Here is a 27,797-nt window from a genome sequence, read left to right as displayed (position 1 = left end):
AGTTTTTAGCAGTCCATTGTACCTTTCAATTTTCCCAGAGGCTGGTGCATGGTAGGGGATGTGATACACCCACTCAATACCATGCTCTTTGGCCCAGGTGACTATGAGGTTGTTCCGAAAATGAGTCCCGTTGTCTGATTCAGTTCTCTCTGGGGTGCCATGTCACCACAGGACTTGCTTTTCAAGACCCAGAATAGTGTTCTGGGCAGTGGCATGGGGCACAGGATATGTTTCCAGCCACCCAGTGGTTGCTTCCACCATTGTAAGAACATAATGCTTGCCTTGGCGGGTTTGTGGGAGCGTGATGTAGTTGATTTGCCATGCTTCCCCGTATTTATATTTCAACCATTGGCCTCCATACCACAGAGGCTTTACCCGCTTGGCTTGCTTGATTGCGGCGCATGTTTCACATTGATGGATGACCTGTGAGATGGCGTCCATGCTCAAGTCCACCCCTCGATCACGGGCCCATCTATATGTCGCATCTCTTCCTTGATGACCTGAGGTGTCATGGGCCCACCGAGCTAGAAATAATTCACCCTTACGCTGCCAGTCCAAATCCACCTGAGCCACTTCAATCTTGGCAGCCTGATCTACCTGCTGGTTGTTCTGATGGTCCTCAGTGGCCCGACTCTTGGGTACATGGGCATCTACATGACACACCTTTACAACCAACTTCTCTTGCTGGGCAGCAATATCTTTCCACAGTGGGGCAGCCCAGATGGGTTTGCCTCTGCGTTACCAGTTGCTCCGCTTCCACTGCTGTAATCACCCCCACAGGGCATTGGCCACCATCCATGAGTCAGTGTAGAGGTACAGCGTTGGCCACTTTTCTCTTTCAGCAATATGGAAAGCCAGCTTGGATGGCTTTCACCTCTGCAAACTGGCTCGATTCACCTTCTCCTTCAGCAGCTTCTGCAACTCGCCATGTAGGACTCCATACAGCGGCCTTCCACCTTCGATGCTTTCCCATGATGCGACAGGACCCATCAGTGAAGAGGGCATATGGCTTCTCATCTTCTGTTAGTTTATTATACGGTGGGGCTTCTTCAGCACATGTCACCTCCTCCTCTGGCGACATTCTGAAATCTTTCCCTTCTGGCCAGTCTGTGATCACTTCCAGAATTCCTGGGTGACAGGGATTTCGTATTCGAGCCCACTGTGTGATCAGTGTGACCCACTTACTCCACGTAGCATCGGTTGCATGATGTGTAGAAGGAGCCCTCTCTTTGAACATCCAACCCAGCACTGGCAGTCAGGGTGCCAAGAGGAGCTGTGCTTCAGTGCCAATCACCTCTGAAGCAGCTCGAACCCCTTCGTAGGCTGCCAATATCTCCTTTTCCGTTGGAGTGTAGCAGGCCTCGGATCCTCTGTATCCCCGACTCCAAAACCCCAGGGGTCGACCTCGAGTCTCCCCTGGTGCTTTCTGCCAGAGACTCCAGGTAGGGCCATTCTCCCCGGCTGCGGTGTACGGCACATTTTTTACATCTGGTCCTGCCCGGACTGGCCCAAGAGCTACGGCATGAACTATTTCTTGTTTAATTTGTTCAAAAGCTTGTCATTGCTCAGGGCCCCATTTGAAATCATTCTTCTTCCGGGTTACATGGTAGAGAGGGCTTACTGTCAGACTGTAATTCGGAATGTGCATTCTCCAGAAACCCACAACACCTAAGAAGGCCTGTGTCTCCTTTTTGTTGGTTGGTGGAGACATGCCTGCTATTTTGTTGATAATATCCATTGGGATCTGACGCCGCCCATCATGCCACCTTATTCCTAAAACCTGGATTTCCTGTGCAGGCCCCTTCACCTTACTTTGTTTTATGGCAAAGCCAGCCTGCAGCAGGATTTGGATTATTTTCTTCCCTTTCTCAGAAACTTCCTCTGCTGAGTTGCCCCATACAATGATGTCATCAATGTATTGCAGGTGCTCTGGGGCTTCACCCTTTTCCAGTGCAGTCTGGATCAGTCCATGGCAGATGGTGGGGCTGTGTTTCCACCCCTGGGGCAGTCGATTCCAGGTGTACTGGACGCCCCTCCAAGTGAAGGCAAACTGTGGCCTGCACTCTGCTGCCAAAGGGATCGAGAAAAATGCATTAGCGATATCAGTTGTGGCATACCATTTGGTTGCCTTTGACTCCAGTTCATATTGAAGTTCCAGCATATCCGGCACAGCAGCACTCATCGGTGGTGTGACTTCATTCAGGCCACGATAGTCTACTGTCAGCCTCCACTCTCCATTGGACTTTCGCACTGGCCATATGGGACTGTTAAAGGGTGAGTGGGTTCTGCTGATCACTCCCTGACCCTCCAGTTGATGAATTAGCTTGTGGATGGGAACCAGGGAGTCTCGGTTGGTGCGGTATTGCCGCCGGTGCACAGTTGTAGTAGCAATCGGCACCTGTTGCTCTTCAACCCTCAGCAACCCTACAACAGAAGGGTCCTCCGAGAGACCAGGCAAACTAGACAATGGTTCAATTTCCTCCGCTTCCAAGGCAGCTATTCCAAAAGCCCACCTGTAACCTTTTGGGTCTTTGAAATACCCTTTCCGGAGGTACTCTGTGCCCAGGATGCATGGAGCCTCCGGCCCAGTCACAATGGAGTGCTTTTGCCACTCATTCCCAGCTAGATTTACTTCAGCCTCCAACAGAGTGAACTGTTGGGATCCCCCCGTCACAGCAGAAATAGATATTGGTTCCACCCCTTCATAGTTCGATGGCATTAGGGTACACTGTGCACCCATGTCCACTAGGGCCTTGTACTCCTGTGGGTTCGATGTGCCAAGCCATTGGATCCACACAGTCCAATACACCCTATTGTCCCTTTCCTCCACCTGGCTGGAGGCAGGGCCCCTCTAATCCCGCTCATCATATTCACTACTCATCTCTTGCAGAAAGGACTTAGAAGTCCCTTCAAGAGGATCAGAAGTGTGATCTGGCCTTTCACTTGGTCTGGGGGGCTGCCCGGTGGAAACTGGAGCAGCATTCTTTCTGGAAGAGTCCCTTCTTACAGCTGTCTTGCCTTGTAGCTCATGTATGCGTGCCCGCAGGGTTGAGGTGGGCTTCCCATCCCATTTCCTCATGTCTTCTCCGTGGTCACGCAGGAAAAACCACAGGATACCTCGTGGTGTGTATGCTCTATATCCCCTCTCTGGAGCAGAAAAACGCTTACTCCTAACAGCTGAAATGCAGGTCTGTACAGGTGGGGAGTAAGATATATCCTCTTTGAGTTGCCGGACGTCCTGAGACAGTTTCTCCACAGCTGAGACTAGGGAGGAAGAAAGGCTCTCTTCACACTGCCGGAGTCGGCCAGCCACTTCGTCCACCGTGGGTGCCTCTTCACTTTTCCAGTCGATTACTGCCAGTGAGTTGGCGTACGATGATGGTGCACTTCGCACAAATTTTCACCACATGGGTCAGGTACAGTGGACTTCATCAGGGTCTGTGGGCAACTGTGCATTGTCCAGATCATAATAAACCATCTCCCTCACAGCTAATTCCCTCAGATATTGAATACCTCTCTCCATAGTGGTCCACTTGCCTGGCCGACATACGACATCTTCACTGAAAGGATACCTTTCCCTCACACTTGACAGGAGTCGCCTCCAGAGGCTGAGGGCCTGCGCCTTCTTCCCAATTGCCTTGTCAATGCCCCCTTCCCTAGACAAGGATCCTAGCTGCTTGGCCTCCCTGCCCTACAGTTCCAGGCTACTGGCCCCATTATCCCAGCAGCGGAGCAGCCAGGTAATAATATGCTCCCCTGGAAGGCGCCTGAAATCTTTCCGCATATCTCGCGGCTCACTCAGGGACAGGGATCGAGTAAACACTTCTGGTTCTGGCTCTTCTTCTTGTTCTCGTGATGGCCCCGGTTCATCATCATCTTTCACTAAGCGAACCGATTTCCTTGTGTATTTCTTTTTGTGTATAGGGGCGACTGATACTGGTGTGGGTTGATCTTTTGGCTCGGCTACAGTGCCTGTTGCGGGGGCCTGGGCAGCTGCAGTGCCTGTTGCGGGGGCCTGGGCAGCTGCAGTGCCTGTGGGTCCGCTCTCTCCCATCAAGCAGTGTTTGACAGATTGTGGCCAGGGCCCAGCACAGCGCAGTAAGTTGTGTCTCCTTAGAATCCCCACAGCATTTTCCTTTCAAATATTCTACCATTTTATCAGGGTCTTGCAGTTGTTCAGGAGTGAAGCTCCAAACCATTGGGGGTGAAAAGGTCTCTAGATACCTGCCCATACTCTCCCACCTGCCATGCCAGCCCTGACCATTCAGCCTTGGGGAACATCCCTGGGCGGTACTCTTGAAAAAATTTTTGCTAACCCTGAACAGGACTTGGAAAGCATGCATGGAGACCTAGTAATAGGAATATACTGACCTGAACATTCCAAGGGTATTCAAAATTCTCATAAATTGTTGTAACCAACCAAAAGGGAAAAGGGGAGGTGAAAGAGTGGGAGAAGGTATCCCCCCCATCTTCCCCACAGATTGGGTCCAATTATTAATCAATTCTGAAAGATACTGACCGAGGTACAGGCCTGACCGAAATGCTACATACACATACCAGCTCAGACCCATGACTGTCAATGATATCATAAGTCATTATCACACAGTACAACAACATGAGAACACGAACCCCTCTCCCAGAGGTGATAAACAGTACGGCAGGGATTACATAGAGTAAACACGGGTTTACAAACCAGAGCCATGTGACCAAACAGAACATCATTATGACCAGTGGCTGTTTCAATAACATTATAAATGCTTATAACAACTTTGTTTTAACACACTTGGGTCAGACTTGTCATTATCACAACCCCTCGAGCCCCACGTTGGGCGCCAAAAAGGACTGACGTGGTTTAGCCCCAGCCGGTAGCTAAGTGTCACCCGCCGCTCGCTCACCACTCCCCCGGTGGGCTGGGGAGGAGAACGGGAAAACAACGGCAAAGCCTTGAGGGTTGGGATAAGGGCAGTTTACTGGGACAGCAAGGGAGAGGGAAACAATCAACAACAGTACTGATAACAGATAGTAACAATGGGTGATAACAGAGAACGATTTACCGATCCCACGACTGACCGACCGACAGGACGCTCGACCCGTCCCGGAGCCACGCCGACACGCCGAACCCACCCCTCCCCAACTAGCCCCCTTTTATGGTGAGCATGACGTCACATGGTATGGAATAACCCCCAGCCAGCTTGGGTCACCTGTCCTGGATCCTTGTGAAATTAACTCTATCCTTGCCAGAACCAGGACACCCTGCAAGGTTCTATCACAAGTATTTTCTGCTTATGTGTACTTTGACAGTTAGATTTTGAAGCATGTATTAGGAAAGAGGTCAGAAAAGCGTTCAGAAGTGCTTCTCCTCCTTTTAGTTCATTTAGCTGCTTCAGGAAGCACTCATTTGTGGGATCTAAAAGTTTGCCTTTGTTTCATGGGCCAGTGTAATGGTTACTGAGTCTGCATGGGAATGACAGGAGCCTCCCTTTAAGCCTATATTCTGCAGCAACGGCCTCTCTGAGAGCTCCCAAGTGAACCATACTCCCTCTTTCCATTCTTTTCAGGCTGTGATAGTATTGACCTATTAATATGCTTTTCCTACATAAGTATCAAATTTTAATCCATGAAGATTCTGTTACATCTCAATACAGTTAACTCAATCATGTGGTTGGGCTGCATGCTTCCTTTTATGCATAGCACCACTTCTGTGAAGTTGCCTCTTGTTGTTTCCCTGTGTATTTTGCACCTTGGAAATACAGTGTACCATTGATTATTTTCTTTCTCATATTCTTCTAATATGATATTTCTCATTCAGTATTCAGTTTTAATTCATCCCAGCCCCCACTTCTGTATTGACCTAGAAGCACATACCCATTTGGTCTGACTACTCACTTTCTACGCTCTGTTTAGATGGGCCTTGACTGGTTCAAGCTGTTCTTCATTGGTTCTCCCTGCAGCTGTCCTTAGTTGAAGTAATCTTTTGTTACTTCACCTGCAAAGGATGTACACTCTTGAACTGTGTGATCTTTCACCTTGACAAAACTCCCCAGTTCTTTGTTTTGTTTTGACCCATTTTTTTATTTCTGTGAAGTTCATCCTGCTTGCAAAAACTCATCCTGTTCCAAAATTACTAATTCAACACCTACATTTTTTAAGGGTCTTCACTGAACTTCTGCTATCACCTCAACTTTCAAGTACCCTGTGATGCAGTGTTTGATGCCGTGTTCTTTTAAGAAGTATTTAAGATGACTTAATTGAGAGAATTAGGATCAGTTCACTTGTATTTAGTTCTGAAGGCATGAGAACTTTCCCTAATGAATCTGTTTGTGTAAGTTAGGATTTCTTAAAAAAGGGTTTGTGAACAGCTAATGTGGATACTTTGTCAGACCGTTTGGGGCAATCACCCAAGAGATACTCAGTGCATCAGAACCTGGCCAAGAAAATTTTTGAAGCATTTGACATAAAAGATTTTTTAAAATTTTATTATTGTTATCTTCATATCAGAAACATACATTAAAAAGAGTGTAATAATGATAACAGTAAAGCAAACTCTTCATTAGCATAATCTAATATGTACAATTCTTTACAGAGTCATAAAAATTAATATAGCAGTATGCTGCTGTTGCAAGAATGTATGTTTCACATCCATTTTTATTCTATTTTTTATTTTTAAGTAAAGAAAGGGCAAAAAGCAGAAATATTCAGAAGTAGTGTACTGTGAAATTGTATTTTCTTACTTACATTTCTGGGCTAAAATTCTAAATATCTGCACAGTTATTATGAAGCTTTAATTCTATAACATATCTCATTTTTAAATCCCCTCTTATAGACTTGTAATTTCCAGGATTGTTTCTGACATTATCCTATAATGATTTAGAAACTACTTATTTGTAACTTTTTTCTAGACCATTCAGGAGACATTAGCAAATATTGAAATGGTTGTCAAATTATTGAATGAATAGGTGATTATTGTTTTAATCTTTCTGTAGGTAGTAAAGATTTGCGATAGAGTAATAAGCTTCTGCCAGACCTTTGTGTATTGTAGCTTGCTCATGTATATATCTAGTGTAATCAACAGTGCTATATTTGCTTTTATTATGAGCCTCTTTTATATAAATTTATGCTTAGCATGATTCAGCACACATCTCTGAGATGTGCCATCGTTTCCTGTACCTGTGCAGTCTTTATGACACAAGTCCTTTGAGACTTACAGGGTAGTGGATAATTTCAAAAAAGTAATCTCCGTTTTTTGTGGTATTAGGGGAGAAAAAGAGAAAAGGCCTGAATCTCTTGTCTGTATTCTGATAATGCATCTTGTGCCTTTAAGACCAGAGACTTCAGTGGAACTTGGGCTAACTGGTCTTCCGTCCACAGGTCCAAGCTAGAACTGATGGAAAGTAACTTCTCCCAAAATGCACATAGTATGGGCATGCTGAGCACCTCTTTCCAGCTGCAAGTCCATACCTGTTGGGCATTTTTCTTAATGTTATAAACGTAGTCAAGTACAGTCCTTGATTTATCTTGCGTCTTTGGGGTCAGATGAAGGACACGCAGAGCCCAATCCAGAAGAAAGCAAAAATACAGCAGCACCGAAGAATACATTTTCTATTTCATACTTGTTATTTCTTTGTTTCTTTGTGCAAAAACAGAGTGCAGTCAGCAAACCCTTAAGAGGGGATTTGTGTACAGTTAAGAAAGATGCAATATGACATAATATGACATATTACAGCAGTTGCAATTGACTCTTACTATTTTTTTACCAGTGAACAGCTTGCTTTGGGGTTTAACATATTGTCTTCCCTGTCTAATTTGTTTTGAAGCAGAATAAGAAATTACTGATGTATTTTGTTTTCCTCTGTAATTTTCAGAATTCTCAATAACTCAGTTAAATCCCACTCTTGTCTTTTCCAGGGCATAAATTTCTGCTGTTTGTAATCTCTTATAATATGTACAGGTAAATAGTACCATTTCTCTTAAGATTGCACATTCTTAATTTGATGGACAGCCTGAAGCTAACAAGAATTGACAGGACATTCAAAGCAGAAAAATAGACCCACCAGACAGTTTGTAGGAAGGAGGACTTTCATTGTTTACATGAAAGTTGGGATGAGTTTCTGAGCATTTGGGTAGGTATGGGAGCAAAAAAAACGCAGGAAGGCACCTCATTCACAATTCAAAGAATAGCAGTCCATGATTTTTACCTATCACCTATTTCATTCAAATAAAAAACCCCAAACAACCCCCTCTCTAGTGAGGCAGAACAAAATATGACATTGGCAAAAAAAAAAAAAAAAGGGAGGAAAAAATTAGCACAGTCTTCAAGATTGCGCTGAATTTTCTCTAAATTTGGCATCATATCTGTAATTCTAGCCCCCTTATTATTTTTTTGCTCTTCTGCTCAGAGTAGGCATGTTTCAGTTCTAGTTTTTGTCCTTATTTTCCTTCTTTCTTTTTTTTATTTTTCTTTTATACTCATTTATTCCTCCTCTTCCAAAAACATACTTGATTTATGTCCTGTTATCTCTTACCCTCCTACAGGTTTCTGATTTAATACTTTGATTTGTTTCTGCAATTCAGCTCAGTGTTTTTAAATGTTTGGCATTCACAACATTGTAACCTTTTTCCAAAATAAATTTTTTGCATTCAAATGATGTTACATTAAAACAGAAGCAGAAAACCTACACAAAACAACCCAAAAAGTTATTAGTCATGTACTTGCATGATATGTCTTTAAAAGCATCCTGTTGCTCACAAAATTGGCATATTGTTCTTTCTAAGGTCCTGATCCAGCAATGAGGTTTGTATGAATCAGTTTGGAACAGTACCCAAATTCCCAAAGATGGAATCATGCCTCCATTTTTTAGCATACTCAGACTATTTTTAATCATACAGCGTAGAGATTCTAACAACAAACTTGATTTTTAGGATCACTAACTGAAAATGAGTAGAGTTTGGTCTTTTGGTCCTAAATCTTTAGAATTTCTTTGGCTTCTCTTGAAATCATTGACTGATTTATTCAGTTGTCAAATAGAATCATTAAACAGAGATATATCCTCTTGTTTTCCTAATGAGTCCCTCAAGTGCAAATGTGACTGGAAATATTTTTTTAAATCTTCCATTAATTTCTTGTTTGATCAGTTGCTTAGTGACATACTGTATAGCTGGTTTCTCTTTGCAAAAATAATTTTCAAAGTTGAACAAGAAAATGGCTAGCAATCTCTATCTCTTCTGCTTAAATTGCTCCTTTGCAACTTTGACAGTATTAAAGCTCTCAAGTGCCAACACTGACAAAAGATGCCATAGCTTAAATGACCCTGCAGAGCAAAAATCTTGTCTGCAGAGACAGCTCTTGCAAGTTGTAAAGCACAATAGGAGAAAAGTAAATGGTCTCCGTGTAATAGAACATAGTTTCCTCAAGGCAAACACTTTCATCTTTTCAGGACATTTGACCAGAACTGACATCATTCACCAACTGCTTCAAATATCTGCATGGAAGGGAAAAAAAAAAAAGAGAAGAGATACAAGAGAACATTTGTCAGGTCCAACAGGCAATCTTTCTGGTGGAAAGGGAAACTGACTGGGATCGGTTTACTGCTAATGCAGTCATGTTTTCACTTAGCAGTACACAGGCAGCCACAGCAACAGCGTATGCACTTTCTGCTCTCTTTATCTCTGGCTGCCTCCAGTCATCTGGAAAAGGACCAGGTGTTTAGGGAGTGAGTGAGAACCAAGGCCTCACAGTTTAGTCATTCAATTTAATTTGCAGGTGACTTGTTAGAAGACTTCTGTATACTTCTTGACATTTTTGTGGCAAACTTTTTTTAGTGGCATAACATAAATATGAGGTTCCGTGCTTGATATGAAAAACGTGTACCTGACACTGCTTGGGTCACCAAAAATGACTTGAATTTGCTATATAGGACCTTAAGTAATGCATTTCAGCATAATTTCCTAATGATGAGTTCATGACAGTGTAATTTTTGGACAGCTGCTTGAACTTAACCTGTGTTTATTTTCTTATCTGTGATATGCCTGTGATCACACCTAACTGACATAGACTGACTTGGGAACCTGGTTGTATCTATGACTGTCTCCCAGATTTTGAGTAAGTAAGTCCCCTGAAGCTAAATAAAAAAAAAAAGCACTTTAAGATTTTAAGGATGGCTGTTGCATTTCCTAGGTTGTATGCATCCAACCTTCCGGGAGCAAAATTCAAGCCCTCTGTAGAAGTAGCCTGTGTACAGCACAGGAAAGTGCCTTTTCAGTACCAAATAGATGGTGCAGTGTCTGTGCAGCATGTATAATAAGCCCTGGGGACAGTACTTCGTCCCCAGCAGCACAGTTCCTGGGCTTGACAAGACCAAGCTTGAACTGCTGGAGAACAGAGCTGGGACTTGGAAGACCCATGTTTTATCATCAGCTTCATCACTGTCTGGCAGAATGAGTCCTCCACCCGACACTGGTTACTGGCAAAGCTTTGTAGACCACTTCTGAGTTTTTACAGAAAACACTTGGTCAACTAAACTAAAGCTGACAAGTGAGAGGTCCTGAGTGAAAACTTGGAAGCACGTTCTAGCTGCCAGAACGTGTGCAGGAGCTCAGCGTGTAGCTATCAGTAAGACAGGTCCCATAAGAGGTGTATTGTGGAGTCCTTTTTATGGATATAACCAAATCATGCCACAGGAGCATGAGATAACAGTGAGTTTACTCGGCAGGTGGCACGCAGTGGGCTGCAAAAGGAGCATGTCTGGGAGCCTGGGAAGGAGACTGGGCAGTCTTCCTCCTGGGTTGCTAAAGGAGCAATCTGAAAACATGGTGCCCCTTGCTGAACGGAAGCCACGGCCTCATTTTGTAGTCAAAGAGCTGTACACTAGATAAGAAATGCTTCCTGTCTACAGCAGCCAGGCGCCAGACTGAGGCTGCTACATGCTGTTTCTCAGCCACGCACAGGTCTCAAATGAAGAAAAATGGCATTTAAGATCTGAAGGTCCAGTCACCTAGCAACTATAGTCCCACCAAACGTTTCAAACTAGCTTGGATTGTGTATCCCCACAAGTCTTTATTTAATTACTTCAGCTTTAAAAAAAAAAAAATGTATTAAGATGTTCAAAGGATTCACGTGTTGCATACAGCAAATGCAAACAAATTTTGGACAACAGATTACTGTACTATTGCTCTAATTGAACAACACAGCATTATACTAACGAATAAGGAAAAGGGAGAAAGCTGCAGATTTTTGGTTGATGTAGAACAGCTTCAGGGTCTGATCACCTGTCCTGGTTCTGGCAAGGATAGAGTTAATTTCACAAGGAGCCAGGACAGGTGACCCAAGCTGGCTGGGGCCTATTCCATACCATGTGACGTCATGCTCACCATAAAAGGGGGGGGGGGGCGCCCTAGTCGGGCAGGGGAGGGGGCGGCGCGGTTTCGGCGCGATTCTGGGACGGGCTCAGCGGTTGGTTGGTTGGTTGGTCGGTCGGTCAATCGATAGATAAATTGTTCTCTGTTATCACCCATTGTTACTATCTGTTATCAGTACTGTTGTTGATTGTTTCCCTCTCCCTTGCTGTCCCAGTAACCCGTCCTTATCCCAACCCTCGAGGCTTTGCCGTTGTTTTTCCGTTCTCCTCCCCATCCTGCCGGGGGAGGGGTGAGCGAGCGGTTGCGAGGCGCTCAGCTGCCAGCTGGGCATAAACCATGTCAGTCCTTTAACCGCGCCGCCCCGCCCCTGCCCGACTAGCCCCCTTTTATGGTGAGCATGATGTCACATGGTATGGAATAGCCCCCGGCCAGCTTGGGTCACCTGTCCTGGCTCCATGTGAAATTAACTCTGTCCTTGCCAGAACCAGGACATCACCTGAACTCTGTCTAGGAAGTAAATAACATGCACAAATAAATAAAAATATTGGCCATAATTTCTATAGAAATTATTTCAAATGTCTTTGGCAACCTATTCCAAGCCTTTTGTGATAGATAGCAGCTATTCATAATGCTTGGGAACAATTGCAATGTCCAAAACTCCCCAAACCGTAACAACCCACCCCAAAAGCACAGAAGAACTGAGGGCTTATTTGTTCTGTGGTGACTTGCAATACACCATAACAGAATGCAACAGCTAAATCAGGAAAGAAATGTAAGTAACATTTCCCTCTCTCTCCTCAGCACAAAGAAATTTGTGGGATGTGACATGTAAGCCAGTTAGCAAGAATATTTTAACTTTTTTCTGGGTAGCTCATTGTGTCACCTTTCCACAGATGGAAGTGACTGAGACCATATTATTATATTTAAGGTATATGTTCTGCTGCGAACCTGATACACTCTGGAGTGCAGTACCATAATAAAACAGCTAGAAAAAGCTACAGCTGAGATATCGTATTTCTCCTGTCTTATCTGAGATGCATGCATAGCCTCTTGTATAGTGAAAAACCATGGATATCAGCCAGTCCTCTTGTGTACCTAGACTTGACTTATTAGTATGGACGACTGGAGAATTACTTTTGCTTCACATGTAATATTCTTCAGATACTCTCTTCTGTCGGCAATAGCCCCAGCAATTCTGTGGGCTTTGGAGAGAGTTTGTTGCCTTGTGTAAAAGTAACCTCCAAATATCTATCTGTAAGGTCTGGTTTGATGTATGGAAAGATTGCGGATACTAACCTCAACTAGGCTTAATGAATAAAAAAATGAAACCGAGAGAAATAATGAATATTGTTCACATACTGTCAAGAACCAGCTCACAAATGTGTATCAGTACGCACACATTATGTATAAAACCGGGCTTCGGATGGAGACAAATCAGGACATTTTCTTAGAGCATTTTTGAATTCTGAAGTGCAACAGCCCAGTTCTATACTTGGCAAGTTTCAAACATTACTGTGGCAGTTGTGCCAACCATTTCTAATTTTTTTTAAAAAATACAGCTTTTATGACCATTTATTTGGAATGATTTGAGGTGATCAAGAAGTTATGCTTGAAGGTATTTCAGACTATGCTGCTTGCAGTATTTTCCATCCAGTTCTTTTATTTCTTATTACTAAAATTTCATGTATCGGTGCTCTGTTGTATATTAACTGTAAGTCGTGTCTGATATTTTTATTATTCCCTAAAAATCAGCAAGAGCAAGCGTTAATTAAAAAGGCAGACAAGAACAAAAGTTCGTCTGCATAAGTGCTTCTTTCTGTCTTCCTAACAAATAAAAAAAAAATAAAAATTAAAAAATCCAGAAGTCTTGGTACATCAAAATGAAGATTTAATTTGTTGCTAATGTGAAAGGTAAAAATGATGGAATTGTGAGTCCCTTTCAGAAATTCACATCTCGGAATCTCAAAGATAGGAGGCTGAAATTAATGTCATAGATTCATGTCACACACCTGAGTGAGACTATTGATGGGCAGGCAGTTGACACTCTGGGACTTCAGCAAAATAAATATTTGGTATCTTGTGTAATCACAGATATCTTTATCAGAATGTTTTTAAGCGGCAGTAATACATAAGGTTTAGGATTCAAAATTTATGATTCAGTCAGCCCTGGTTCCGATATGCCATCGTAATTCTCTGCTACTTAACCTCAGAGGTAAGTGCTTCGAACACGAGATAAAAAGCCAACAGTGTACAATGTGAGAGGGAGGTGCACTAACTGCTCTTCCAAGTTAAATGGACACGTCCTTCTGAGAAACATGCAACAAATGATCTTTTTAACACTGGGGAGCTCGATGGCTCTTGATCACTTTACTTTTGTAGGGAGCCTTTTTTAGAAAGGTTTATGGCATGTTTTTAAAGAGTGGTTATAAATTGTGTCTTATACTTTGGTCAAACAGGTATGCAAACAGAGGGAGACATGGAGTGGATTTCTGCAATTACACATTGTGCATGTACACTTCAAAAAAACAGGCTGTGGTTAATGGACGTAACATCCTAGATATTCTAAAAGTCTCTCTTGTATGGTTATAGACACCCCAGTGCTACTGTCTTTTCCTCAACAGTGACATCTGTTCTCATTCCACACATCACTGAAGTAACTAGTCACTAATCCCCTCTTAGAGTATGCTGTAGATTCAGGAGGGGTGCGAATGAAGACAGAAACCATGGAGAACACCACAGCAGAACAGTATTTTCTTAGTACATGGCATAAACCAGGTAGGACAAAAAACTAACAAACAAAAATAAGAGAGGGACATTTAGTGAAAATGAGAATACATTTATTTAATCTGGAGAATATTTGTTTGGCTGCCTTCTCTGGTAGGAGGGTGTGCTTTTTGGGACACAGACAGGAACTAAGGAGAAATTCTATGTTCCTGTACTACACCACTTCAGCAAACAAAGGGAGAAGATGTAGTAATTCAGTGTTCTCGAAAGGTTGCGAAGTGAGTTGATTAAGTGAATTACTAAACTTAACAAAACCATGTCAGGATCAAGAGGCAATTGTGCATTCTTTTTTACGCAGTCTTGTGCTGTAAATAAAGTACTGCTGTAATGGTAATGTTTTCTATAACAGAAAAAAGATAAACTATTTTTGTTTAAACTTGTAAAAGGTCTTGTTCATGATATCAACAATTTTCATAAACAGCACAGTCTTGCCTTACTCTTCAAGAGTTTTAACGGTGGAAGCACTGACTCATTTTGGTAAGCTGTTGATGCCTCTTTCCTTAGGGGCATGTCTCACAACATGCATTCATATTTTACAACAATGCATTACATAGCCATATCTCAAAGTATTTTGACAGAATGAGTAAATGTTACATTGTCTGCATAACAGGAACAACAATAGCGGCACAGAAATTACTTGCCATAAAAATCAATTAACAGAGAAAACTGTAAGTAGAATTCAGGTCCTCCATACTTCTTGTCTTACCAGGTATCTGAGGATCATGACATAACAAGAACCACATTGGTCTTGTCTTTTCTGCAAATTTCAACCTTCACCTGGAAATGCTGGCCACATTTCCTACATATTCCACTCTTCTCTACTTCATGGGATATCATGAGAATTCATGCTGCTGAGAAAAAATGACTTGATATTAGCCACTAAATTATAATCCTGGGAGTGGTAACTACCGAAATCCCTTCTCAATCCCATTAACACTACAAGCCTAGCTTTTAGAAAGCACAATGAAGTTCTGAGAGATTCTCCTGAAATTTTCTTCTCTGGTAATTTATATTTCTCATTTAGTCTACTTAAGTTGGGTATTTCAATATCCATTCACATGAACACCACTTTGTAAAAAAGTCTTCGAGTGATCCAGAAGTCATTTACACCTTTGAGAAATAGACACATTTTTCTATGAGGCAATTTTGTGAGACAAACAGAAAGCTGCTCTAGAATGAAAACCAGCCTCAGGTTTGAACCATCTACTATGCAACTGTTTACCTGATAGCCGAATTAGTCTGCTGAATAAGCAGAGTCCTCTCAAAAGTCAAATAATAACACATAGAACAATTTTTTACTATTTGTTTGACAGAGAGCAAGTGCATGCATGAATACACACTTGAGGATTCTTGCTTTGAAGGAAAAAGAAGTGGAGAATAAATCCTATCTGGAATAGAGAGAAATGTTTTGAGACACTGTCTTCAAAGAGTCTCTCAAGTAATCCCAAAGCACACTGAAGAAGTGGGAAATGATTCTGAGGAAAATCGTAGATCTTTAATTGCACTCTTCAAGCCCTGTGTATGCGTGTGCATATTATATGCTTCTTACCTCCAGAATTAGTTGCTCGCTCTTTGATGGGCATTGCTGTATTGCACAGTTTGAGTTCCCTACTAAAACTAACTTGAGACGCAAGAAAGTCAATGGAGAAAAAACCAGAAGGAACAGAAATTTGGTTGAAACATCTGCTCTGCCAGTCCCTCTTCACCGACTAGGCAGCCCACAGGAACTAGCTTTCTGTGCTGGAAGTCTGCCTTTGGTAATACCTCTAGAGCCAGCACAAGGAACCATGCTGAAGTTCATCCAGTGATAGAAAGTGTACCCTACTAAGGACTGGAGAAGCTTAAAGTTCAGAGTATTGGTACTGAAGTGTAGCAGATACGCAGAATGCACAACACATACAATAAATACAACAATAAATAAATAAATAAATATTTGTAAAAAGGCTTTCATTACCCTGATGCCCTTTTTTTATTCTGGCTGACCGGTAATCTCATTATGGAATGACAGAATAATACTGTTTTAAAGAGGTTGCAGCATAAAAATGTCTTTGAGTCACTTTGTGTTGCATTACGTTAATTGTTTCTTTCGTAGTTCTGTAAATACAGGGTGATGGTGAAACCTGATGAGCACTTTTTCTGCTACTAAGCAGTAATATAGTGAATAATATCAGAAGGATTTAAAATTAAATTCCTTGATATTTCAACAGTTCTGGATGCCTCAATACCTCTTGCTTAGTTTTAACAGCAAGTCTCTCAATCTTTCCTGGAGTTACAGCACATAACGTATGTAAGTTAGATATGTATGTATGTGTGTGTGTATATATATAGGTACATATTTACATATTAAAATAAAAGGGTCCAGGAAATGGCATGCATTTGAGAAACATAGAGAGAGAGATGTATGTAGTTTGCTATTGGGGAAAAAATAGTAATTAAGCAGAAAATGGGTTGAGGAAGGAAGGAACTCTTACCTCAGGAGACAATCTGCCCTACTTTCTTTTCTCACATTTTGAAATCTATGAATCTTTTACTTGCTTTATCACTTTTCCTGATTCCCTGCAGGCCAGAGCTGACAGCTAAGCCTCTGTTTTATCTTAAACTGTTCAAAGCATGTCGGAAAATTACTTACCCTGCTGAGTCTGAAAGTGGCTGCATGATTGCAGGAACCCACTTACTGGTTACCCCCAGTCCAGGTGATCACCATTGCTTGACTGAAATTGTAATGATAGTCCCAGAACAGCTGGCAGTTACAACATATGGTCTTCTACTGCTTCCAGTTGAAGACCAGAAACTGAGTTGATTTTTTTTTTTTCAATTCTCTCTAGAAGTAATTATTTATGTCTTGGGCCACTCTGATATCAGTGCATGAAGATAGTATGAGTTTTGGACCCTGTGTTATTAATGGCTGTTTTGTATATGGACAGGGTCAAGCAGTTGCACTGTCAGTAACTGTCTTTGTTTATTCTGTGGCTTTTACAAATATGGCCTTTACAAATCCTTTCTATTTTTATTCCATTGCACTTCTAAGAATGAGCTTTAAAATGCACTGTTGTCACTACACTTCAGCATGATGAAATGCAGGGATAAGGTGAGTGCAGCTGCATTCCTGTCTCTAAAAATAGGATTCAACTGGAATTTCTACAGTAATTTCATTTTAGTAGGCTTTAAATTGTCCTGAATATTGATATACCTCAAACAGTTCTCTGTGATGAAGCAAAATAAAGCAGGATAGGAATTGCAGGCTGTTTATGCTCAGCATGTATCATTAAATAATAGCTCTTGTACTGCTTTTCATCTTCGAAGTTTTACCATCAGTATTACCATCTCTGAGAAGTAAATGGTATATGAGATTCTTAGGTTGAAATTCATCTGACTGATGACACCTGAACTCACATTTTGCAGTTCTCAGGAGGAAGCCACAACACCATCACTGGTGTTGGCTCTTGTGAGATAACTGTTTCTTTTGGATATCTAAGGAGAAAGAAAACACTAATGTTAGGCACAGCTCCCTTTATTGTTACAGGGTATCTTGTGATTTTAGGCTGGCGGAAATGTTTGCAGGGAAGTTGTTGCTGATGTCCTGTTAACTAATAACAACCAAGTACAAAGGTAAAAGAGGCCTTGCGAATCTGTGAAGGTCTGGAGAACCCACCCAAAATGAATCGTTCAGTTCTCCCCACTCTACTGAGATGACAGGAGATTGAGTTGTATACTGCCATTAGTTACACACATCAGAAACTTCCTTCTCATTTTTGTAGGGTGAAACATTTCCCAAAGGCTCTCAAAAATCAGCAGGGAGTTTCTTGATGTCATTTTGGATTGTTGCTTACCATATTGGGTGAATTCAAGCCTTTAACCCTAGTCCTGTTAGTCAGTAAGCATTCTCTACAACGATGTCAGTGGTTTTATTTTTTTAAAAATTTGATTGTGTTGTTGGCACTGCTGGACTCACTATGCAGTGCAAACAAGGGCAGTGGTCTCCAATTTACACTAGCGGATCATGCAACAGTAGAGATGTACTAGCTTGAAATGTGTACCTTGAATTAAGAAATAAATTTCAGTTATATGGTCTTTATATATAACTATTTTAGGTGCATAGGAATTTAACATGAATTGTGTTACTTGCTGTAATTTCTTTCTTTGCTCTTATTACGCCAAATCTTGGCCAATTTATATGCCAGCTGGTTTCTGAAATTTTGGAATTTATGAGTTCCATGAATCCTTATCATGATGCTGTGGTAGTAACTGAGTAAATATCGAGAATGAGACTGAAAAGATATTGGGTAAACAGACCTCATTGCCTCCTTTCTAAACAAACACTGCATTGCATTGCAGAATTTACCATCTGAAGATATGTTTCAGACATCAGAGATGTGGTGAGAAACTTGGACAAGACTGTCTTAGGGAGGCTGTGTGCAAGTCACTGTTGGGTTATTTAAGTTAGTTAACTACCTCTATCACATTTAAAAAAAACCCAGAAGGGCAGTTGGGTCATTTATGTGTCCTTCATCAAAGCACTGTTCATGGAAGTAATTCCAAAGTAATTCACTATCCCTGTTTATAGCATTGCAGTGGGGCTTGGTTTCTTCCAAGGGCCATCATTTGAAAGCACTCAGCACCTTCTGAGAGGTCTGCTGCAGGATAGCATCAACAATATTTTGCATGATTTCTCAAAAAATACAGTATGGTCACTAACAGTATAGACATGGGAAAAGAAGCAGATTTTCCAAGTGCAAACTGCACAATATGAAAGCTTGAGGTACCCAGGCACACATTTTGATTAGTCACAGATTTTGTCATTGTCTTGCTTCTCAACTGTAAAAAAAGGGACAATAATATCCCTACTTTACAAAGGCATAGGAAAATAATCTTGGTGTTCTGGGCATCTCACAATTGAACAAATGTTGAAGATACTGCTCTCCTTATTAGATGGACAGATCTGCGAATGGGGTGATGAAAGAACCGATGCTGAATGAAAGTGATAAGTTACAGATCATTGTAAGAGAAATTAACTTCAGTAGATGCAAAGTTCTGTATTATGCAATATTGCTTGCTCAGCCTTGTGGTAGCTACCATAATTGTTTCACTGCAGTTGGGTTGTGGGAAGGGGGTATCAGCGACACTGCTAGCGAGCCAGAATTTTTAAAGACAGTGCTTTTTTCTTTTGCTTTGCTTTTTTTTTTTTAATTTTGCTGAGTAGAAATGTAAAATAAATGTATTTTAAAATATTCATTTATTTTTCTTTCTTCCTTACAGCTTGTGGCCAATGCAATCCTTTTTGTCAGTGTAAATTTGTATGGGGTCTTTGTGAGGATTTTGACAGAAAGGGCTCAGAGGAAGGCGTTCCTTCAGGCCAGGAACTGCATAGAGGACAGGCTGAGGCTGGAGGATGAAAATGAAAAACAGGTCAGTTTCTAAGCCTTATTTGTTTTTCACTGTTTCTTCGGAGATGACTGTAGTTGTGTGAACCACAGGCCAGGACATTGCTGCCTAGTGCATGATAGGGTGTGTGTGCATTTCGACTGCAAAGGAAGGGTGCTGCCTCCCCCCCACCTGCCTCAGCTCTTCCTCCCCCATGCGTGCACACTCTTTGCTCTTCACCTGCAGCACACGCAGAAGGCGCAGGCTGACCCCACAGCTACTGTCAGCTCCAGCACCAGAGGGTATGTATTTTAGGGCTGAGGCAAAGCTAACATACATAGTGGTCTAAGATCCTCGGGGGGTTTCCTCCATGGATATTTTTAGGTAGGTGTTAGATAAGCTGTAAATACTTCTCTTTTGGCTGTGTGTGCTATAACCTGTTTGCATTCATGACACCTATAAACAAAAGTCTACATTTTGCAGAGAGGAGGCTGCGCTGATGTACCTGAATAACTGTGATAACAATCGATTCCTTTTCTCAAAAGCTACCTTAGTGGTTTGATGGTTTATTTCACACAATTTTATCAATCAATCTTCCAAGCAGATTTGGAAGCAATGAGAAAAACCGCTATATTGTGAAGCTTGCTGTTGTTACTCACAGGTCTGAATCTTAAACCTACTAAGATCTGTTCATCTGTAAGGCTTGGACTGGGTTTTTCTTTCTGTCTAGGTGATAATAGAGGGCCATGTTGAAATACATAGATGTAATTCCATTGACCTCTGTGGAATGATGGTAACTTATGCCAATGAAGGACTTAAGTGGTATTCGAACCTTCCTATACAAGATGTTGTGACTCTCAAAACTCCTGTACCTTGCACACTTTTACTTCCCTTCACTTGCTATTTCTCTAGCAAGTCTATTCCTGTTTGAAATAACGCTGGTCCTTAAGTACTTTCTGTTATGAATTGAGCAAATGCATTTTTATGACCTGAACATACTCTGTAATAAGTAGACGTTTTCTTTGAACGACTGCATATCTTTGCTGGCTGTGTAAAAATGGTATTAGGATCAAAGCCTTTAGGTTTGATTCTGGTCTTCTGTAATCCAAAGCTGCAGATTTTCAAAGGCATAAATATGCCATAACTGAATTTCCATGGGATTTAGGCAACCCTGCCATTTGTGGCTTTGAAAACCTGCTTCTGGAATCCAGCATGAAAATAATACTGATTTTTGTGTTTCTCTAGTTAGCACATTAGCAATCATCTGCCTTATTTTATATTTTATCCGTGCATATAGAGACACAAGAAAGCAAAAACATTACACATAAGTACAATTATTGTTGGTACTTGGGATAGTATACCTAGAGAATCCTGCAAATGTTTTTCCAATGCAGTATACAGGTCAGTGAAGAGAATACACTTTTCTCCTACACTTGTGAAATTAACTTTATGCCACACAGTGTAAAACTCAATACAAGTGGTGAAATATGCTAATTAGCTGTCGAAAGTACCACCAAAATACTTTCTGTGGCTGCTCTCACACTACATTAGAATACCTGTAAAACCAGGGTGAGAATTAAGACATGATTACAGGCTGCAAAAGTATTCTGCAGTTGCTGTGGCATAACACAGCCAAAGTTTCCAGCTGGCAACACTCAAGAAGGTTTGAGAGGAGGAAAAGAGACGTTGCTGACCTAGTTTTTGTGATCATTCCTGTATTTTTGTTCTCTGAAGTACCAATATTATACGTTAAAAAGGATTGAATTTTTTCATCAGATTTTCTTGTCTTATTCAAATGCTCTGACCTAAATATTGTAGCCTTTTACATTGAGAATTGTAATCCAAAATGCTAAAACCTTTCCCTAGTATTTCTGTGCAAGTCTCTAATGGGAAAAAACACACTCAGCTTTTGAACATACACAGCCTTCTGGAGTTAAAGTGTTGACTGTGTGAGACAGATACCACAACTGAAACTGTAAGATTTCTTCCTCTGTGTTCTTACTTACAGTGATTGTCCTCATATGGGATGCATTCGTAGTAGTAGTCCCACATGGTAATTTTGATAAATACATTTTTATGAGCAAGAGCAAAGATCCCATGTTGTAGCATTTTTGGTCATCATGCAGGAGTTTGCAAGTAGGCTTTGAAGGTGTTGTTGGGGAGAAGGGGAGCAGACGGACTCTGTTTATTTTAAAATTCAGTTTAACAATGACCCTGTTATCTGTTTTTTGTGGTCACAACAAATAACTGGCCTCGATGGTGGCATCATCCATTTGTTACGTTGCTGAATGTTAGACTACAGTTCTAGAGTAACACCAGAAGCAAAGGCCAAGAACCAAATAAGTTTGAGATCAGGAGTGAATAATTATAATCATTCACTTGGGATAAGCTTATTCTCTTGTATATAAAGCTCAGAAGGAAGACCATCCTCTGCAGAGCAAGCAGTTAACATATATTGTGAGGTGGGTCTTGTTCCGTGGAACTGCACTTGATCTGTTCCTGCTCAGAGCACCTGAGTACTTCCCCTTTACTCTACCTGCACCATCTCTCTGTGGCCACTTCCATTAATTCCAGATCACCTTCCATTAATTCAAGATCATCCTTTGCCCATACAGCAAGCAAGGCATTGTCACCCTGCTCCCTGGACGTCCCTACTGATCCCGAGAGCAGCCTCCAGGCAGTGCTTCACACCTTCCTTAGTGAGCAAGAAAGGAGCAAGCGGGGATGGGGAATGGGGAATGGGGACTGTGTTCAGCATAGAGAAGGAAGTAACCTGCTGCTGATTAAGGCTGCTTGCCACTGATTCAGAGGGGAAACCAGTAAGGAAGTTGTGGCTCACCATGTATTAATTCCCAGCGTGGCAGCTCCTGAAGTGGTGCTGTGCTCCAAGCAAGCGGTAGCATTGTAATTCTGAGGCCATCTTAATTTGAAGTGCAACTGGACCACTGTGTTTAAAGGCCTGTAGACTCCCATTTTCCATTTTTCTAGTCGCTCTTTCAGTGTGTGTGTATAGTTTGTTGACCCCACAGTTTTGTGATGGTGAATTTCACTCTAATTATGCACTCTGTGAAACAGAACTTCATTTTATTTGTCATAGGCTTGTTGTCTGATGACTTGATTGGGTGATGTCCAGCTCTTGTTTTTTGATAAATTATGAGTAATCGTTCTACAGTAACCTCTTCCATGCCACTCATAACACTGTAGACTTGTCTCATAACCCTGCTCATCTCTCTTTCCAAGCTGAAGAATTATAACCTGTTTAGTCTCCTGATGTATGGAAGCTATGTCCTACCCCAACCTTGCCGACTTTGTAATGAATCTTACTCATTTCCACCATCCTCCCCCCCAAGAATAAGAACATTTTTATGCATATTCATGCATTGAATTTGGAGATAAAGTGTATAATTTCCATCAGTGAAATCCACTTGCTGCAGCACAGGCTGATGTGAAAAGTGCCTGTTGTTTTCATATGAGGAAGGCTGGAAAAATGTTTAACTTCATGCAAACCTACAAAGCCCACAAAACCAGCTTAGATATCTTCATTGGTTTTTAACTGCATAAGTACATGCAAGTGTGTTTGCAAAATAAAGACCATCTTTCAAGCAACTTGTTATAGATCTTTCTTTCCCTCCAAAATGTTACTTTTGTATTTGCTTACAATTAGAACATGATGGTGGGAAAACAACTGGAGAATAACAGTCTTCAGAATGGGGGAATGACTATCTTAAAAATTCTTTGTGAATTCACACTTAGTCTGTCAAACCATTGGGACTGGAAAAATGTAGTCAGTGGTGGCATCCATCTTTCCTCAAATGGTTGTGTACGCTACTACGATGCATGAAATTGTTTATTATAGGCTTTAACATAAGAAGCTGAAGGAAGCACTAAAAACTACACAGAGTTAGGAAGCACAGGGATGAGATGGCCAGCTCTGTGTCTAGCTTCAGGGCCAGAAGCATGGCACTCCAGCTAGTATAATTAGTTTTGCTGAGAGGTAGGGTTGTGCCCTTGGCTGGTACAACACCATGCTACTGCAGTAATGCTGGTTCTAGGAGACAGACTAGCATCTTGGTGTTGCTCTACAGTGCTTCCATATATGTTCACCAGATCATTTGAAGCTAGCTAAATTCTCTTTATGTAATGCTGAATTGTGCATACAAGTGTCTGCGTGTATATGTGTATGCATTACAAGTCTCTGCTGCATTTTAGGGCAATATCCTTAACATTGTGTAGAATAAATGGGACATCCCTGAGTCAGAGATATGATTAATAACTATTCATGGAAAATGAAATGGTGTCAGCAAAAGATACCATGAGTCTCATTGCAGAATACTTTGAACTGCTGCTTAGGGTGTTTTGGGTTCAAATTCTCTGCTGGATTCAGATTCTCCTTCAAAACATTTAATGTAGATATTACAGATTTTGGATATGTGTGCTACTTCCCGTACCTTTGGGTAAAAGGATAATACCTGTAGCAACCCTCCAGTGGTTTTGTCTGTTATGTTTAATTTTAAGCATTTATGAAAAAAAGGGGGGAAAAAACCAAAAACATTATGTTTGAATAAAACAAACCATGTTGGACTTTCATTTTGGTAATGGATAATAGGTTACTGGGGTTCTTTTCTTCCAATTCAGCAACCAAACTGAAAAATCAGTTACTTGCACAGCCTCAGGCAGAAGTAATTTCTAGGGTCCCTGACAGCATGCTTATCAATGCATAATTAGGTTCTCCTCATGTTTCCCATACTTTTTATTCGCAGAAATCTGCATCTTTTTTTCATTACAGTGCAGAAGAAAATATGAAATTCATCATTAAAACACAGGCCCTGTTCCCATAATCATTCATACTGGCTCTGTGCATCAGTAAATCACCCTGCAGCAAGAATTTCATCTGGATCATGTGTGGGCACAACAACATGTTCTTGTCAAATTATCTAGTGTGCAACAGGGAGGTGATCCTAATTTTACACAAATTGCAGGGCAAGAAATGATACCTGATCCTCCGGAAAAGCTCACCAGTTGTTGTGCTTGAGCCCCAGCCGCAGCTGAGCACCACACGGCTGCTCGCTCACCCCTCTCCCCACAGTGGGATGGGGAGAAGAAGGGAAATAAAAAGGTAAAACACATTGGGATTGGGATAAGGACAGTTTACTAGGACAGCAAAGGAAGAGGAAAATAACAACAACAATACTTTTAACAGAATATACAAAGCATGTAATGCACAATGCAATTTGCTCACCACCTGGAGCCCAATGCCCATCCCAGACCAGCCACCCCTCCTCCCCAGCCAGGTCCCCCTTGTATCTGGAGCATGACATGGTATCCAATACTACTTTGGCTAGTTTGGGTCAGCTGTCCTGGCTGTGTCCCCTCCCAGCTTCTTGTGAAAATTAGCTTTATCCCAGCCCAACCCAGGACACCAGTGCAGTCTTTGAAAAATGTAGGTGGACTAATTTTAGCTGACAGAGTGAGCCTGTACCACATTAGAGCTGTGCTTTATGTTACAAGGAGGCTTAAAATTGAATTTATTGTGTCATCGAACCCACAACCTTACACAGGAAAGTACACCTTCAACAATCTATTTGTTCTTTTCTAGGATCAGGGAAAAGAGAAAATGTTACCATTTCAGGGTCTCAGTTTGAACTGCTGGGCTTCATGCCCACTCATGCAGGCTGGTGCCCGATGCCTCTTAGCCAAATAGCAGCAGCAGCAGAGATGGGACCTTGTCGTGCTCTCTGCTTCGTTTGCCACCTTTGGCTGCTTGGATCCTTACACTGAGCTGAGATGAAGCGTTGGCTACCTCTATCCTGCTACATGGCACCCCTGTTCCATCTTCCACCTTTCTCAGGTAAAAGGAGTTTCAAAGGGGCACATTTCTCTCTCCCATACAGCAGTAATTGCCCAGAAGCTTTCCACTGACTAGCATCTGTTAGTCCCCAGTCCTGCAGTAGTCATGCGTGTGTCTATCCTTAATACAGCAAACAATAAATCTGAGGGCTGCTCAGGTTAAATGCAAACCTTCAGGTGGAAGGCTTCTGCTTCACCCTGAAGCCATTAGGAACTGTTTGTTACCCCTTGCAAGGCAGGGTATAGCAAACAAAAAATGTGTTCTAATTTTACAGCTCTATTGCACCTCTTTTTATGCAGAATAAACATCTCATCTGAATGTGGTTAGTGCCAGAAGCTGCGTGGTTTGGCATACCATTGGGATTCTTCTTACCTAACTTTAGCCAAGTAAAAGTGAGGCTTGTAATCTAACCTTTTAACCTATAGACAATAATCCTGAGTAGTAATACAGACATTCAAGGGTAGTTCATCCCTTCTATCCTGAACACCTTGCTGCTGATGTCATGAGGATTTTGCCTGGGAGTGGTCACAGGGGGATACCTAAGCTTAGGGCTACACAGCTGTATGGTAAGAGAGAGGTGCCTTGCAACTGGACTTGAAATGTCAAAGTGTAGAAACTCAGCAACACACAAGAAAAAACATACAGTTGTAAATCATACAAAGTACATATATTTTAATTGCATTGTAATTGTATTACTCTGCCCACATGCCTTTAATTTGCAAAATGTAACATATGGTGTTATAGAAAAAGCTATAAAAGCCTTTAAAAAGCCACACTTAGAACAGCAGGCCAGATCAGTACTATAACAATTTGGTTTAACTTTATTTCACCTCCTGAAAGCTTCCTGATGTTAATAAGTATATCAATTAAATTCATTATCAGCCATTTCATTTTTTGACACAAAGTGTGAACTATGGCAACTGAAGAGATTTCTGAAGAAGAAAATAAGGCACATGAACTTTGCTTTTTAGTCGTATGTAGTCACTCATACTCAGTCTAACAGGGATGTCTTGGACTGCTGTTTGTTGCAGTTTGTTTTTTCTCATACATGTATGTATAACATACAGTCATGCCACATATGTTAAGCTCTTGTATGTTGTAATGGATGCTGGCTTACATTCAGTAGAGTAGACAAACATAAATATGTGCGGACATTCATGCAATGGTTTTGTGTATTTTAGTAGGGTGCCACAGTATAAAGTAATGCAACCTCAGGAGTGATTTCTGATGTTCTTCCCTCAGCAGTAGGAATTTGTAGGGAACTTGAAATTGTCATTAGGAAAGTTCTCTTACATGTATTTTTATTGTTGTCCACAGAGTTGTTTTCACTTCTAGAAGTATTTTAACTATAACAAAAAGCTAGCTAATGCTTTAACACAAGCTTGACACAACTTTTCCTGTGCCACTCTTCAAAAGCAAGGCGGTTCCACCATAGACCAGCAGCTCTGCCACATAGGTGCTTCACATTACAGCAGCTGGCCTAGCCGCATGTGCAGGTTGCCAAATGGCTCCTGAGTTGCTAAGTTACTGCTTAAGCACAGATTATCTCCATGGACAGGATACTGAGCTGGGTACTTTGCTTTCATTCCAGTGTGCAACAGTATACGCACGTATGTACTCTCATAGATGTTTTGTCTGTTCTTTTTGGTCAACCTTCTGTGAAGGAAAAGACTACATTCCATTAACTAGGGGAAAAAAAAAAACATTCTAAGGAATTTTTTTTTTTTTCACGTTTTCCATTCTAGAGTGAACTTCCGTCTGTCACGTAATTTAAATTCTTTCCAAGGTTTCTGTTTCCCATTACCTCTTCAATAAAAACTGATTTCATTTGAAGTTCAGCAACCCTTCAGGCACATTTTATTAGGAATTTCCCAGTTTGATAAGGTAATAATGAACTAAATCTGAATCACACTTGTTATTTTTAGTGAATGAATACACTTATTGCTTCCTTAGCATGTTCATGGTTGGTCCTCGTTTTTCCTCTTTGGAAGGCAAAGAGATTTTCTTCTGATGGGTTAGGCTCACTTCCCTGCTCTATGAAGACAAAATGAGGACAAGTAGCAAAGGAGAAAGGCTTTTAGATTTTTCTAATCTAGACTAGAAAAATTCTAGATTTTTCAAAGTTTTAAATCTTAGTCTCTGGAGATTGCATTTTACTGTTTTGCATTGTGATTTGCTTTCATATTGCTGTACTAAAGGCATCTGTGGTTTTTGAAAAAGGAAATACTATCTGCTTACCACTTAATATGTCTTACTTAGGTTCTAAAATTATTGCTTTGGCTTCAAGTTCCTGGTCTTCTAAAATCCTTAGTCTGCTCACACCGGCTACTGAGCTCAGTTTCTATCACTAGCAATCAAAAATTTTATTTTTCTGAAGACTTCTTGCTTGTTCCACCACTGGCAAAAATCTGTAGTAGTCAAGGGCATGTACTGATATTGAATGCCTACT

At 41.3% G+C, this 27,797-nt stretch overlaps 1 protein-coding gene across 2 annotated transcripts in view; it reads left to right on the top strand.

Annotated features, from left to right (window-relative positions):
• Window positions 1-27,797, top strand: part of ADCY1 (adenylate cyclase 1) — a 170,414-nt gene that overhangs the window by 30,463 nt on the left and 112,154 nt on the right. For both annotated transcript variants that reach the window (XM_075745272.1, XM_075745273.1), the window contains exon 2: window positions 19,396-19,545. In XM_075745272.1, coding sequence (XP_075601387.1) covers window positions 19,396-19,545 — 150 coding nt within the window. The remainder of the gene's footprint in view (window positions 1-19,395; window positions 19,546-27,797) is intronic.

The sequence above is a fragment of the Balearica regulorum genome, chromosome 2 (assembly GCF_011004875.1).
Source record: "Balearica regulorum gibbericeps isolate bBalReg1 chromosome 2, bBalReg1.pri, whole genome shotgun sequence".
NCBI lineage: Eukaryota > Metazoa > Chordata > Aves > Gruiformes > Gruidae > Balearica > Balearica regulorum.
This window is presented reverse-complemented; position numbering and strand designations above follow the sequence as displayed.